This window comes from Hesperophylax consimilis, chromosome 25 (assembly GCF_061612785.1).
Source record: "Hesperophylax consimilis isolate HC1 chromosome 25, BYU_Hcon_1.0, whole genome shotgun sequence".
Classification (NCBI taxonomy): Eukaryota; Metazoa; Arthropoda; class Insecta; order Trichoptera; family Limnephilidae; genus Hesperophylax; species Hesperophylax consimilis.
In genome coordinates this window covers 19,351,522-19,368,105 of record NC_142860.1, presented here as the reverse complement: position 1 = coordinate 19,368,105, position 16,584 = coordinate 19,351,522, and the positions used below count along the sequence as shown (strand labels likewise).

Genomic DNA, 16,584 nt, shown 5'->3' with positions numbered 1-16,584 from the left:
AAGTACGTACATAATAAGCAATAATAATCTTATAACATAATAACAATGAAGAAGCTGCAATTTTAATAAAATTAAATAGGCATGTCGAAGAGCAACTTTATTCCCCACACAATCATTGTGAACAAGAATTGTATATAAAATTAGTGCGAGAAGCAACTACATGAAATGAAACGTGGAGTCTAGTGTTGTATTTATTGGGTACGCAATAATTAATCATGCTCACCAGGTCTGGACTGTCGAAAATGTCCGATACGGACATACTAAAATACTGTACAGGACGTGTTTGCCTGCACAAGAAAAAACTGTATAATATAAGCACAGGCACACATTCACATTTGTCTCCTATTATTACAAAAAAGGCTTGCAAATTCGGATATTTTTTTCAAATTTCTTCTTGCTTGTTGCCGCAGAAGCGGTCTTTTTCGCTTTTTAGACAATCAGCGGTTGCTTTGCGAGAGCAAGATGGTTGCTTTAGTTAAGGCGAGACAACTGCTCTTTGCGCCGGGGTAATAAAAATGTCCCGCTAACCGGCAGGGCAGGTTTTTAAACATTAGTTTCCTTTCTGTAGGCCAGGTTTATCAACATTAGTTTTTATGGAAGGTTTTACATAGTTTTCGAGCGGTAAATACGATGGAATTTGTTGTGTTTGTTATATTTGATGTGCATGATGATGATGCTGTTCTGTTTGGACGTTCGATACACATACTATATGGCAATTTCAGTTTTATAAAGTCGGTAGACATCCTACATTTGTCAATGTTTGATGGTTTGTCCCTAAATAGTCCCTCCATTACCACTGTCTTGTCTGTGCAATTTCCTATCGGTTTTCGTGTTTCATATCTCAAACTTCGTCGTATGTATTGCCTAAACCCAGAAATAGATCTTCATTATTAGAGACCCTACCTATATTTGGTTCATTCTTTTTTATTTTAATAATTTATGTTTTTTAATTTATTTTTAGATTGGTTTGATGCGAAGCGGAAGACTGCTGGCTGAAGAATCTCCGCAGGTTCTCCTGACCATGTACGGCTGCCTGTCTCTGGAGGAGGTGTTTCTCAAACTATCAAGAAGACAAGGTATTTACCATGATTCTTTGTTAGGTTCAAGATAATAATAAGTTTAATAACATTAGACAGCCTCAGCACAGGTCACCCTAGTGAGGAGGACTAAGAAATACAATTTACGATACATATTTAAACTATCGTATTTTTGTTAAAAAATTTATTAAAAAGATAATAATGTTCTTGTAACAATACAATGTCCCCAGTTAAATGTTTTCGGTCAAAATGTTTCTATCAATAATGTTCCTTGCCAAAATGAATCTAACCTTTCAATAAATTTATTTATTCTTATTGTGTTATCTGTTGTGGAACATTTTGGCAAGGAACCTTTTGACCGGGGACATTTTGGTAGGGATCATTTTAACTGGTAAAAGTTTTACTGGGAAGATTTTGGCAGGGAACATTATTACCAGCCACGGCTTTGTTAAGCGTTGTTTATATGGGGTAACTTTTAAATCGGGGGGTGCTTCAATCATTGCTATAAAAATAATATATCTTTATTTAAGAAATTTGCAACTATAATTAAGAATTCTCGCTACGACTCAGAATTATTATTTTTCAGGCAACTTGGATACAATGACGCTACAAAATTAAGTGTCAAATTAGTTGCTTTCAAGTTACATTCAAATGTATTTAACCCGGTCAAAAGGTTTAGAATTGGCGTATCATTATAATAAGCTTATCATTATAATAAACTTTAATATACCATTTATATGGTATATTAAAGTCGTCCCACTCGGAAAGGTTACTTTGATTACCATAAGTTTTTCAACCACCCAAACATACATATTTTTATAATATTTATTTCGATAGTTTAAACATGTTAAAAAAAAAATATTTAGTTTCAAAATTAACAATTGATCAGTCACCCCATTTTACGGTACTGGGATGTATGTTAATTAAAGAGTTGGGTATAAATAGATTAGATTAGAATTGAAAGTTAGTCTATGATGTGGATGAAAGTACTAGACCGAATTGTGTTTGAAATAAAATGATAATAAAAGATATCAAACATTTTTTTAAATATAGATATTAATTACTACCTCCTAAAACTTAGCAAAATTGAATTTTTTTTTAAAAGATATCTAAAATTATTTTTTTGTTTAATGCAAAACTAAGATACGGATAAACTTGAAGGTAAGACACACTTTTGTTTCGTAATGTGTTCAAATTGTAATTTTTTTAACGATCTTCTTATCGCAAAACAAATATATCTAAATAATTTCAATACTTTACAATGGACTTTTTTTTTCTGAGTAATGTACCAATTGTTTATTTTACTACGGATCAAATTGATGTTACAAAAATGCAAGAGAGCTCAAAACATAACACGTAGGGAGAAGAGTCCAAGACGGCCACCTCACTCGTTGTAGAGATGGAGATTTAGGTCTAAGAATGTTTGTCGTCAGACGTGATTTGTACCCATCGAAAATGTCTTAGATGAACAGTACCAATTTATTATTTTGGATACTTATCATAATTTCATATCCTTCACCCTAATCCAATTTCCTCCCCAAAAAATAATTCAACGAAACATAAGAAACATTAATGCTTTTTTGGTTCTTGTTAATTAAAGATTGCAGGGGAAGAATCTAAGATGGCCACCCATGCAATGGTATCCTTAGAGACATCTGAAATACTCTTCATAAGTTTCGATACTGTAGGCTTAGAGTATGTATCATGTCACATATTTTAAATTATATTTTATTCGACTTACCAATCCATATGTTCTTCTCTAGCCGTAGCCGGCACTGCCAACCAGTCTTCCGAGCTGAACATCAGTAACAACATCTCCCTGGCTTCGCTAAACTGGGGCAAGAAGGAGGAACCCATCTATGTCATCGAGGACTCGGGTGTTGTGGGGCTCAACTTCCATCAGAGCAAGGAGATCCTCATTCAGGATGGATCCAATGGAGTCGCCGCACCTTTTGACGTGAGTTATTTTTCACTTCACAAATGAGAAATCCATCAACAGCATTCAATATAACAAAACTAAAACCAACAAGAGTAGATTTTTGTCTTTTGATCGTGGTGGTTACTCCAACGAGAAATGCTGATATCATGAAACAGCAGATATCAAACCAAAATTCTCTAGTTCATTCTTTGGAAGTTTGGATGTTTTCCTTTTGTTTCAATCCTGATATTTCATATCAAATTAATACCCGTTATAATACATCAATGCCCGTTACAAATAAAGAATTAATAATTAATTTAATAATTTTGGTACCTGCTTTATAGCATGAAGTTCCAATGTTGAAAATGACAAGTACATTTTTCTTACCGATTATTTTATGATATTTTTGTTGATTGTTTTGTGATTGTGGTTTTTGTTTATCGTGTTACTTCAGTTTGTCATTTCGAATTTGTATTTACACACTATTTTCTTGTTAACAGAAGCCACACACCAGCAAAATAACAACACCCGACCTCGGCATGGACTGTAATGATTGCACTGACTGTTATTCTGCCATGACCACTGTAAGTATTAGGACGAGTCAAAAATTATCTATACTTTTCAATCTGCAATATGTTACTATATGTACGAATATGTTTTCACCACCGAAAAAAAAAAATAACCATATTAACAATAATTCATTAAATAAATACTGTTTGAGCTCCTGCGTTATTGCAGCACTTCGACAATGTTTGTCAAACTGCTTTGTCTACGAATTAACTTTTCCAATAAAAATTGTCTTAAATCTACAGCGTTTGAACCATAGACATATGAATATTAGTAGACCTGCCCTAAGTGATTAAAAGCTTATTATCCCCACTCCCCATAACGGTTCCATTGGAGCCGGCTGGGCTCGCGTATGACCTCAAGTGAAATTTGAAAACGTGACGTCATCATTCTTGTGCGAACTATGGTCGAGGCATCATCGGTTCATTTTACGAAATAACACGGCAAAATGTTGACTTGTACTATGAAAACTTGTAAAAATAGATGTGAAAAAGAGAATAAACCCAATTGTCGTATTACATTCCATATATAAGCATTATTTTACTTTATTTTAAGCATATTCACATCGTATAATATAGATCAGTTTTAGAAACATATACTATCACATCGAGAAACGTCTGGACGCGAAACACAAAGCTGGTTGGTTGCTGGGAAGTAAATTATGAACATTTATAAAAGTGTCTTAACTAAATACTTAAACGAAATATTCGACTCTGAAAATAGAACCGAATTTTTTTGCCGAATCTTGACTTCGCAAATTTGTTCATAACGTGGCGAGTAATTTGCGCTCCCATGTAAAAATGTCTATTCATTCAAAAGCAGATTTTACTTTTAAGAAGTAAATGGTGATATTATAATGCGAGATGCCTATTTACTGTCAGATTGATTTATTGACGAATCACAGTCAGCCTTACGCCCTTCGTTCTTCAACAGTTGATTTTACCCCTCGCCATTATCTTCTCGTCTATTAATTCCTATGTCTGTGGTTTGAACAATATTTATGACTTCGTAATGTGAAATTAAAACTTTATTTTAACCGATTATTTGTAGTTTAATAAGTGAAAAATGTGACCGTCTTTATTTATAAATCAATTTTTCATCGTGTTATCCCTAGGCATTTAATTTCAGAATTAAACAGCGGAGAATTTGTAAAGCCGAAAGTACTTATTAAAAACAAATGTTTGCCTTTAAATTGTAAATTCTGAACACAACTTTTGCAAACTTCTGAGTCTAGTTAATTTAAGAGTACCTACTCATCACACTAGGCACAAGGGCCTATTTCAATGTCACCATTCACAAACAAATTATGTAGCAAACTCGCCGATTCCTCGCCAACACCATTTACCAAATGAATGTATAAGATTCGATGTTAAAACCATACTTTTTTAAAAACAATTTTTTTTTATGTTAATATATTATTTCTGAAAATTTAAGTTTATTTTTATAATTATCCTTTTATATTCTATTTTTATTCCACTGTAATGTAAGAAATTATTTTTTGTAACCATTGTTTATCACCTTTATGTAAAAAATTGGACACATTCAATGTATCCAATGTACTCCAAGACTTATAAAATGTGTAAACAAATAAATAAATAAAAGTATTACGCAGGAATATTTCACATTACTTTCTTACACATGCACCAACAACCGAAATTATTGATTATCAACGAAGGTATTTTAAGTAAATGTATTGCACAAGTACCTTCAGCTAGTATTTCAACTCTAATTGTTTTCAATGATGTTTTTTTGTTCTTTCCAGCTAACCACCAGAGGGAAGATGAAAGCGTTGCTGATGAAGAACTTCCTCAAGATGTGGAGAAACGTTGGTGTGATGCTCTTCATCTTCGCCCTGCCTGTCATGCAAGTCATCCTCTTCTGTTTGGCTGTAGGACGAGACCCCACTGGACTGAGACTTGTAAGTTTTCTTGCCGTTAGGTTTATTACCACTGTCCAGATAGATGTAAGGATAGTACCATTGAATAAAGAATAACAATATAAGTGCCTTCCATATAAATTTGATTGTAAACAAATGGTCCCAACTGCTCCCAAGGAGGCGGGGTTGAGGGAGAGTTGGGAGAAGAGGGATAGGGGGGAGAACGAGATAACTGTTCCCAACCATCTTGAGCCAGTTGAGGGACTCAAAACTACTCATACAATAGTAAAGTGAATGCATGATTATAAGATCCTTATGAACACTTTTACAGATTCCTTGTCTTTAAACTCACGCGTAAGTGTGTGAGTGTCCTTTCGCATCACACTATTGGCCGGACGAAGCAGTTACCCACTGCACGTGTTAAAACGTTCACGTTAAAAATTTTAAGTACAGTAGATTGTTTTCATGTTAATACTTGGAAGCGTTAAAAAATGGCATGTTAAAACGACAAACCAAAGAATTAATAATTAGTACAAACAACTGAACATCTGGTTAAAATAAAACCTTTCAGAGAAGTGACCTGAATATTATTAAGAAGGTGAGATGCGGAAAAGAAAAATTCTCCTAAACAGAAATGGAATCGTTCAATAATTCAATAGAGTATAAGCAATTCCCCATATACTAGCTCCAAATCATGGACATTTTCCAATAATGAATTCAAAGCCGCAATTCCAAAAGAAATTCTTTCATAGTCGTTCATGAAGGATTCTGGTTTCGGTCAAAAATAAATTAATATATTTTTGAGTGAGGTTAATATGAACTATAAGCCATCCTACACCCGAGGATCTTATAATCATGCGTTCAAACAGTAACCCATACATTTGTATGAGGTATTTGACGCTTAGATTGTGTATTTTTCTCTGAAATTCACTTACCCTCTGTATTTATATGTTCTTGTTTTCATTTCAGGCTATCGTCAATGGAGAGATCCCCAACTGGAGCAACGGTGGAGTGTGTGAAGACTTGCACGGCTGCACCTTTAAGAACCTCTCGTGTCGATATCTACAGCATCTCAGCAACAAAACCATGATACAGCAACCATATGCAACGGTGGACTTAGCGCTTCAAGCTGTTAGAGAAGGGAACGCGTGGGGCACTCTGTACTTCACTGACAACTTCACTGATGCCATGATTGCTAGGATTGGATTGGGTGAGAAATTTATTAAGACGTAACTATTATTGATACGGGGAGATGATTTGCACAGCTCTCGTAAGTTGTAAGCACCCAAGCATAAACCCATTACATATGAAATCTTTGATGGAATCCTTATTCCTTTGACTGTAGCCAAGTTATTATGATATTGTTTCGAGTATTCGGCTATCTCTCTTGGTTACAAATCTGGTGGTTCAGTTATTACCATTAAAATTACATACGATTGGTCTGCCCATGCGAGTGATTGGCACTAAACTGGTTATGACCCAGTTGTTCCGCAGAAATTCAAATGTGACATTGTCATCAAATGGCCATTCATCGCCATTTTGTGTTTTTTTTATATTTGAAAGATCCCTGTTAAACGCTGATTCCAGGTGCATTTCAGCTTTCTGTCAAAGATTAATAAGCAGATAAGCTTAACAATATGATAGTAGTTTTCCTCTTCGATCACAATTTGTTCAAAAGCTGAAACGGACATAGATTAATGGCAAAAAACAAAATGGCGCGTAGTGGCCATTTGATGACGCACATCAATTTCTGCGAAACTGGGCCTTAGTAAATAATTTAATCATACGTCAAACCGAACTAAAATATGTTTGTTCGCAGTATCTTGGAATATAGCTCCATTATTTGGGCCCCTTCTGAGCAAAACCATATTCTCGAAATAGAAAAAGTACAAAAGAGATTCATGCGTTACCTATATATGAGGGAATATATGTACTACCCTTTCCTGTATCCATCCTTATTCTTAGCAGGAATGCTCGATCTTAATACATTAGAAGCCCGCCGAAAAATATTTTTAGGAAAACATTTTTTTAAGATAATCTCTGGAACTATACATAATCCGCCTATTTTGAAAGAGATTAACTTATATGTCCCAGACAAGTATACTCGTGGAAGGTCCCATACCCTTTTTTATGCTCCAAAAGCGAGGACTTCTGCCTATCAGAACGCCCCAGTCAACAGAGCGACTGAACTGCTCAACGAGTCTGCATTGACCATCGACATTTTTAACGTAACCTACAGGCAGTTTAACAATTATCTTTTGACGTATGTCACAAAGTAGTGAAACTGACCTTTTTATGTGTTTTGCTATACTTTTTGTCTAATTTGTAATCTTCTCCATAATGTATTGGTGAATAATCGTTTTACGGAGAACATGAAAAATAAATAAATATGTATTGCAATATTACCATTTCTGGGCTCTAATTGCAAAACTAGTTTAAAGAAATTGATTTTGTAATTTATGTCTTAGAATTACTGCAGTAATAATAATGCATTGTTTATTCCTGATTTATCAAATGGGAATCTTAGAATTAGTACTTGGAGGAATTTGAATAATATATACTTTTAGTGGAAATAAAGTTTGCTACAAAGGCAAGACATTGGCACTGTAATGTGAAAGGTTTTGATGTAGTATGGTGTAAGGTCAGAGGCGGATTTGCCCTTAGGCCTATGTAGGCCCGGGCCTAGGGCGGCCAGATATTAGGGGCGGCCAATCGTGACAAAAAAGTCACAGATGATAACAAGAAATTACTTCCTAAGTACCTAAATATTCTACGTACGAAATAGCGATATGCAAGAGCGTGTTCACACACAGCACACAGCGCGCCCCCACGCCCCGCAGCCGCCCTCGCCACACCTATTATGCTCCGTCGCTCGCCCGCTCGCGTATTTCCAATCCCTACCGTGATTCAGTTGCGCTAGTGACTCAACCGCGTCAGGTATTGTTATGCATAATGGCGTGTTCACACACAGAGCTGATGTGATGCTGTGTGGAGGGTCTTTTTAAGGAAGGGAAGGATAGGAAGTTCTGAAAGGGAAAATGTATGAGGGGTGGGTAGGAATCTGGGAATTAGTGTGTCCAGGAGTGACATACGTATGAATACATCCCCCCAACTGCGGTGCAAGTCGATGGGTCAAGATAGTCCGGCTGGAAAGGTCAAAAGGCCTCCCTCACCCAGTCTCTCTCGATCCGGCCCGCCACGCAGCAGGTGGGCAGACGTATCCGCCGCCAAGACCTGGACAAATCTCACCCCATGAACCATGAATGATAATGGCAGGAAAATACTGCAGGAACTTACTGAAAAGTTTGGATACTCCTGGTCAATATGATGGGTACTGAGAAAGGGGCGGCTACATGGTCTGGGGCCTAGGGCGGCCAAGACTACAAATCCGCCTCTGTGTAAGGTTTCTAGATTGGCAGTGAATGAAGGGAAGATATTATATTTACAACTAGACGTGAATATCATGAAATAATCCATGTAAAATCAATTGCATTAGATTTACATTTGTTTCCCTTTAACTTCAATCGTAAAAAATATCCCTCTTCGATTTCAATTAACTATTATTATCGCCCCAACAACGACTAATGTTTTATATCTAATTGCAGGACGAGAGGCTGACGAAGAAACTCTGGACCAATCTGAAATCAGAGTCTGGCTCGACATGTCTAATCAACAGATCGGTCTTATGCTCAACCGTGACTTGCAGTTCAGCTACCGAGACTTCGCAAAGGTAAATCCAATAAAGCTTATTGTTAAATCAACCCCCAGCTCGGTCAAATCGTGCTTCAAAAGATCAAAGAAATTGATTCTGTTGTCCTACTCTTAGCAAGCATTCTTCTTTATAGAATGATATAAAAAGAACTTTTTTGTGACGTATCGGATTCACCCTTTCCTTGTGCTTACATTTTTTATTGGTTGTTTTAGGAATTGTTTACTGACTGCAAAGAAAATCCGAAGTTAGGAGACATTCCAATCCAGTTCAAGGATCCCATCTACGGAAAGAGCAATCCTTCGTTCACTGACTTCGTCGCTCCTGGTGTTATACTGACGTAAGTCTACTTATCCTTAATGTTTATTATTTCACCAGATAAATTCTGTTATGCACAACTATAATGTGTTAGCATCAAGTCTTCTTTTGTCCTTCTCCATGAGTTTTATGACTCTGGGTTTGTCACATTTTCACATTAACTCTCTTATTGACTGTTTTGAAAGACTTGCTGATTTCTTCACCATCAGATTATTATTAGTTTCATCACTAGAATCACTTCGGACTTCAAAAACGTAAATACCCTTAGAACTCTTTACTGCTCCTTGGTTCGCCCCATCTTGAATATGCTTGTGTTATCTGGTCTCCTTTTTATGCTGTCCACATTCGACGCATTGAATCTGTTCAACATCGGTTCTTAAGAGGGATTGCTAGGAGGCTAGGATTAGAAAAAGGCAAATACTCATATGATGAAATTGAACTAACTCTAAACCTCTCTCCTTTGGAAGTCCGTCGGGAAAGAAATGACCTCATTTGCTTCTTCAAAATTATAAATGGTATTATTGATTCACCTACTCTACTGCAACTCATTCCCTTCAATATCCCCTCGCACAGACCCAGAAATAATGAACTGCTCTTCCTCAACCATCATTCGACAAATTTTGGATATTATTCACCATTGTCCAGAATGTGTAGACTGGTCAACTCAAGTCAAAACCTTAACTTTTTTGGGATAAGTCTGAATGATTTTTGCCGTTCGCTAAACGAGTGACGGAATATTATAAGTGCCCCTTGTTCCTGACCCACAGCGTATTCTTGACTTGATTCGACTTGTCACTTTATTTTCTTATATTATATCTGCCTTATGTCTTTGCTTTCATGTACCTTTGTCTACTCCTGTATTTTTCATTTTACTGTATTTGTGTTATTATTTTGTAATTTGGACGATGTCCGTTAATAAATAAATAAATTAGCACTGTAATTATTGGTCTTCAAAAGTTTTGCTATAGAGTTATAAGCGTTGAAATGTTAGTTTGCTTTCTTCTAAGCCTGCATTTATGAAAATTGAACAGCTCTACTGTAATCAAAACATAATACGTTAAAACACCAAGCCTAATTAATATTTCTCCTTCCAGAATCGTCTTCTTCCTCGCCGTGGCTCTTACATCATCAGCCCTTATTAACGAGAGAACCGAGGGTTTGCTGGACAGATCCTGGGTGGCGGGAGTATCAGCCGGAGAGATCCTGTCTTCCCATGTCATCACGCAGTTTATAGTCATGTGCGGGCAGACGGCTCTTGTGCTGATCTTCATGATCCTCGTCTTTGGAGTGGAGTGTCAGGGAGATATCTTCTGGGTTATTGTGCTGACGATTCTTCAAGGTGAGCAATTTTAAAATGGTGTTTTCTTGGCGATATAATCATGGTGGAACAATTCAGAGAAATACCATACATACACATATATTGCAATATTGTGTTATGTTTGACATGTCTCTGTTTGCATATTTGAAGATTAGAAAGTAACTGGACTAGTTGTTAAGCTTATCAACTTATTGCAATTTGACAGAAACCAAATGTCAAAAAAACATAATGGCGCTGAATATTCATTGGATGACAATGTAACATTTGAATTTCTGCAAAATAATTAGACCTTAGTCTTATTGTGACATTGTTATGCTCTTTTTAATTCCATTTGGGAGGGCATAATTTAATTTCGTAGCGTGGAATTTATGGTTTTCTGGCCTAAAGGCGTATTTAATTTTGCAACGTTGAGAATATTTGAGGTGTTGTCTTTGTAATATAGGTGTGTTGGTCAGTGGGGTACTAATTTTTCCTGTATGGTTTAGTTCTTATGGGTATCTAGTTTTAAAATTATTTTTGTTGTTTTAACATTCTACATTATATTTCCAGGTCTTTGCGGTATGTGCTTCGGTTTTGTCATCTCCGCCATCTGCGAACTTGAGAGGAACGCCATCCAACTGGCCCTCGGCTCCTTTTATCCAACCCTCCTCCTCAGTGGAGTGATCTGGCCTATTGAAGGAATGCCCATAGTCCTCCGCTACATTGCCCTCTTCCTCCCTCTCACCCTAGCAACCACATCCCTGCGGTCCATGCTGACCAGAGGTTGGGCGATCACAGAACCAGATGTATACTATGGCTTCATTGCCACAATCAGCTGGATTGCTCTCTTCTTGGTCATAACACTGATTATCCTCAGGGTTAAGAAAGGATGATCATTTACCATAAAAATTAGGTGTATATTATAAATAATTTGTGTAAATTTAATGTCACTAGGTGTTTCGCGGTGATGAGTATTAAGTCTTTTAAATATAATTTTGTTCTGTTTATTTATTATTGTCAATTTTTTCATCTTTGAATTTCAATTTTTAACAAATCGCTAATCGGATGTTTTTAGGAACACTTTAAAATGTTAAAATTTGCACTAATTGCCAATTCAACGACAATGTCAAATGTGACTCAATTAAGAGCTCTCTCGAAAGATATAAAAAATGTCGATCGTTGTAGATTTAAACATGTTTTTTTGATAGTGCCAAATGTTTTCATTAAAATTAAATTCTCGTTCTGAAACATTATTTCTTTTTTTTTGGAAAATTATTCAAATCATTCATAGAAAATTGTGTTAATTTTTATTTCGACCTTTTTGAATGCAAGTAGTGAGTTTTTTTTATTTATCATATTAATTTAATTTCTATTTCATGACACTTAGTTAGGAATATTGTGCCTGTATATAAAAAACAATAATTTTAATCTAAATGTATATATATGTATGTTTCATCGTTGTAAAAGTGACTGGTAATTATATTTCGATTGTGCTACGGACTGTATATTAATTTTCATAACATTTTGACACATTATAATAGCTATAAATAATATATACATAAAAACACATGGACAACACTTGGTGCTAGTTTTGTCTGCCATGTTCTCTAAACTCCAGTGGTGTGCAATTTTGGATGAAAATGTTTTTTTGTTGCACGCCACTGGCTTCACCAATTTGACATGTTTGTTGTTACCACTATTCTATTACAATGTGCAAAGCATAATATTTTATCATCAAATTGAACAAATATTGCATAATTGATGTTGCCATTGTACTTTTGTTTCATTTTTACACGATTTGCTCAAAATATTATTGATTTTTCAATATTTAAGTTAGGTGTAGGTTAAATTTATTGTAGTTAATAGATTTTATATTTTAGTTGACTCAAATCGTGTGGGTATTTGCTGGTTTATAGGATCATTCAAATAATTATTAGTTTTTATATGTAAGAAATCGAAGTAAATAAAATATATTCTTGTATTAACCAAGAACAAAGAGCTAAAAAAAAATTTTTAATTAATTTTGTATGGTTTTGATTTTTTGATGAATAGAAGTCAATTTATTTCATTCTTAATCCTATATGCTACTTACCTGTATTTTGATCACAGTTATTTTGTGAGTAAATAATGACCATTGGATTAGACTGTGATGTTATCATACTAAAAATAAACCAGCTATATAATAAATAATGTATAATTGTATTCCACTGAAAGCTGTGCTGTGACCTCTCTTTCTGTTATGCACATCGTTTGTGAGAAGAGGGAGAGGTTACAACGAATCTATTAGCGGTAGACCTACATAATACTATGTAATATGGTTTTCTCAAAGAATAATTTTACATCTTTTTAAAAATTACACGAATTTTTCTGTGTAAAATATTTGCAACCAAATGATTTTTATAGTAAAAATTATAGATTTTCGTTCATTATTGGTGGTTTAGAATTAAATAAACTTCCAGAATCCAGACTTACAAATCAGCTTATTTTCGCAATGTACAAAAAAACACTAATGGTTTTTTTCTGTGTAAAATATTTACATTAAATATGGTAATTTTATTTTAAATTTTGGAACGATCCAAATCTATTTACTGTGGTGTGCAAAAATCCTTGCATATTTTTTCTGTGTCACATATATTAATTGTTTACATAAAAAAAATGAAGGATTATGCATAAATGTTAAATAAAATACATTCCTTATCAGATATCCGTTAGGTAAATATTTTCATGTTAAGTTTTTGAGCTAATTTAAGTATCAAAGACCCTTTTACCAGATTTACATTGACTGTTATTTTTAGCACCAATGTTGACCTTTTAATGTGGGGCTTTAATTAGATCTAAGTAAGATGAACAGAATTGTCCCGTGGTATGGTTGTATTGATTGATTAATAAACATTTTAAAAAAATTGTTTTTTTATTTAAATGGCCTAGGAGTGACTTCATGATGCAGAAAAACCCTTTTGTAAACTTCGTTCACTGTAACACATGGACATCGCTGGGGATCTAGCCTGGTAGATCGATAAAACCCTTTGATTCGACATTGACCAAATCCGTTGTCAACAACCCAACAGTAAAACTAAATAACTCAAATAATTTGCAATACATATTGCATAGAGCTTATACGATATTGACGAAAACCATCATCTATGGTCAGTTAGCGATATTTGCAGGCACGGTTAGAATATGATTCTGACAGAGTGGTTTATTTATGATTCTGACAGTCGGAGTTATGGTCGGAGTCGGTCATATTTATGGAGGCGGCAGACAAAAGTCGCTGCTTTTATGGCGGCTTCCAAGTTGTCAGATAAATAGATCAATATGCACAACTTTTCAGATAATGTTGTTGGATGTGCAAAATAACTGGCTTTTAAATTAATGGAGGCGAACTAACCAAGTTACGTCAATGGAACGTGTATACGATAGACTAAATTAATTCATATAATGATTTGGTAAAGGTTACGAATTCCGCTTCACGGTAAATATGGAATGTTTACTTTGAATTAATACTTGAATTTAGTTATATTATTACTAAAAGTTACTATAAATGTTGGGGAACCTTTAATAACGCCTGCTCGCGTCCCCTTTAGAGTTATATCCCAGTTTTCAAGTAGTTTGTGGGCTACGCTAGGTTTGTATAGACAGGTTTGTGATTTAATTCTAATACGATATTATGAATATAATCCAACTCTTGATATGAACATAGTCGCCGTCGGCTGCGACTATAACGGCGCCGCATACTAATTGATATATCGCGTAAGTGACTTAATAAACGAAATTAAAATTAAAAGTGCGTATTTTTCCGTCTCCCCCGACATAATAAATTATGTTTTGAATTAATAAAGCTAAATCCATTTATTTGAAAGAGAAATATTGCGTATTAAGAGCGAAGCGGAATAAGAGAAAAATAATAATGATTCTTCTTATTGATTCCGTTCCAGCTCTGAGAAATCACCTCTTGAACTAATGAACTCCATTTTTAGTGTCAAATGGTACATGCGGACTTCCATATACATTGGCAGGCATTACAAAGGTTAATATTTCAATTCGATAATGGTAATTTTTTAGTATTTTTAACTTTTAGCCGTTCGACGTTTAGGAATGTCAATTCATACCATAAATAAAACACATTCATACATTCATAGAGACATGCGCCAGTGTTGCCAGCGTACATCAATTTCTGATTTATTGCGTTATAAATATCTGAATAGGTATAAAATCATCGATAGTTACGCCTATCGGATCCGATAGTGTAAAGTTATCGATTCCACTGCGCTAGTTTTCGTGACGGATGAAACCATTCTGAAACAAAATTATGTTCTACTTTTTAAATAAGTAAATAAAATTCCTTAAAATACACAATCGAGTACTAGAAATACACTTCGTTTTATACAAACCTTAAATGCATCTTGTGGTTTCTGATAGACCTACAACATACTATTTCGTCTACGATTTTTGATTGGATTTTAAATTCCTTTATGTGACAACTCACGAGAGCGCCTCTGTCTGTACAGTGTGAAGGCAGAGGAACCACGTCACCACCTGTTTAGGCAGCGTTGTGAGGCGGGTTGAGGTAGGGGCTGTAGGAACGGGTTTATTAATGCTTGAGGGGTCTTGAAGAGACCCGGATTATATAAAGGAGGACAAACAGATGCCAGTAGCTCGTTCCACATACGAGCCGACTTACACAAGAACGAACCATTCTCATAAACTGTGAACGGTTGTCCAACGAGTTTCACCTATGCACCGGTGATCAATACTGCTAGCTCCTTGGAGCAGGCCCCATTAAAATACCTATAGAACTCAGCATGCCCACATTGCTTCTGTGCATGAGAGATGGCAATTGGTCTGTTAACAATGGGTTTTCAATCAGACGGACCGCCCCTTTGCACAAAATCGAGTAGGTTTATCAAGTATTGTGGGCTTGATGTATTATGCATTGTGGGGCTCCAGCCCATAGGTGGCTCCCAAATACAATTGTTGGGCTCACTTGAGATTTGTATAGGGTTAGCAGCTGGGCACCATTGAAGAATCTGTTAGCCTTATATACAAGACGCCCAGTTTCGATGTCGTAATTTTTCAAGATAACTAACATTCGAAATGAAAATTTCTTCTTTTGGAAGGCAATGATTCTGAAGCAAATATTTTTTATAAGCTTCACAAATTCTACAATTATAATATCCTGTTATTTCTTTCGGGTGTGCGCTAGTTATTTAATAAATTTTCCAGTATTTAGCTGAATGTCACACGTTACACAATTTTCGAAACTTTTTTGGTGAAAGATGTTTTTTTAAATGTATTGCGGTAAAATTTTTCCATTTTTAAAAACAAACAATACTAACAAATCTTACATTTTATAAATTTTTGATAAATTTATCGAGCACGATACGGTTCATCGTTGCGGTATAAAATTATTTCAAAAGAATTCATATTTTTGGAATTCTTGCTAAATATTTAAATTGGGATTTGTTGCATTTATACCGACCCGAGTGGGATTAACCTTACTGTTAGCTGACAAAACCGAGGTACGTATTGTAGCATCTTCATTGCTACTTGGTAACTTGTAGATACTCTATTTGTGGGTTGCAGGAAATAAGTAAAGTCGTATTGCATAATCACAGCCATTGTACTTCAGGGAGTATAATACCAGAATGACTCTACTATCAAGCCATAGACGGTGACCGCTCGCCGCCCATCCCATCCCAGGGAGGTAGGTACCGCTACCACATTCTCCCCCACTTAAGAGGAGAAATCCCTTTGGGTTTTACATAACCTAATCCGTGCTTGATTACATGCAAACAATAAATATAGCGGGTTTTCCAATAAGAGGTGTTATTTTGATATTCAATCGTAAAAGATCAATGGTTT

General features: G+C 35.3%; 1 protein-coding gene across 5 annotated transcripts in view; it reads left to right on the top strand.

The window, feature by feature from the left end:
• snu (ABC-type transporter snustorr) overlaps window positions 1-11,890 on the top strand; it is a 225,669-nt gene extending 213,779 nt beyond the window's left edge. For all 5 annotated transcript variants that reach the window (XM_089646631.1, XM_089646634.1, XM_089646633.1 and 2 more), the window contains 9 exons: window positions 962-1,076; window positions 2,801-2,994; window positions 3,456-3,539; window positions 5,285-5,440; window positions 6,368-6,608; window positions 9,004-9,128; window positions 9,323-9,447; window positions 10,520-10,764; window positions 11,293-11,890. In XM_089646631.1, coding sequence (XP_089502757.1) covers window positions 962-1,076; window positions 2,801-2,994; window positions 3,456-3,539; window positions 5,285-5,440; window positions 6,368-6,608; window positions 9,004-9,128; window positions 9,323-9,447; window positions 10,520-10,764; window positions 11,293-11,615 — 1,608 coding nt within the window. In that variant the 3' untranslated portion in view covers window positions 11,616-11,890. The remainder of the gene's footprint in view (window positions 1-961; window positions 1,077-2,800; window positions 2,995-3,455; window positions 3,540-5,284; window positions 5,441-6,367; window positions 6,609-9,003; window positions 9,129-9,322; window positions 9,448-10,519; window positions 10,765-11,292) is intronic.
• The last annotated feature ends 4,694 nt before the right edge of the window (window positions 11,891-16,584 follow it).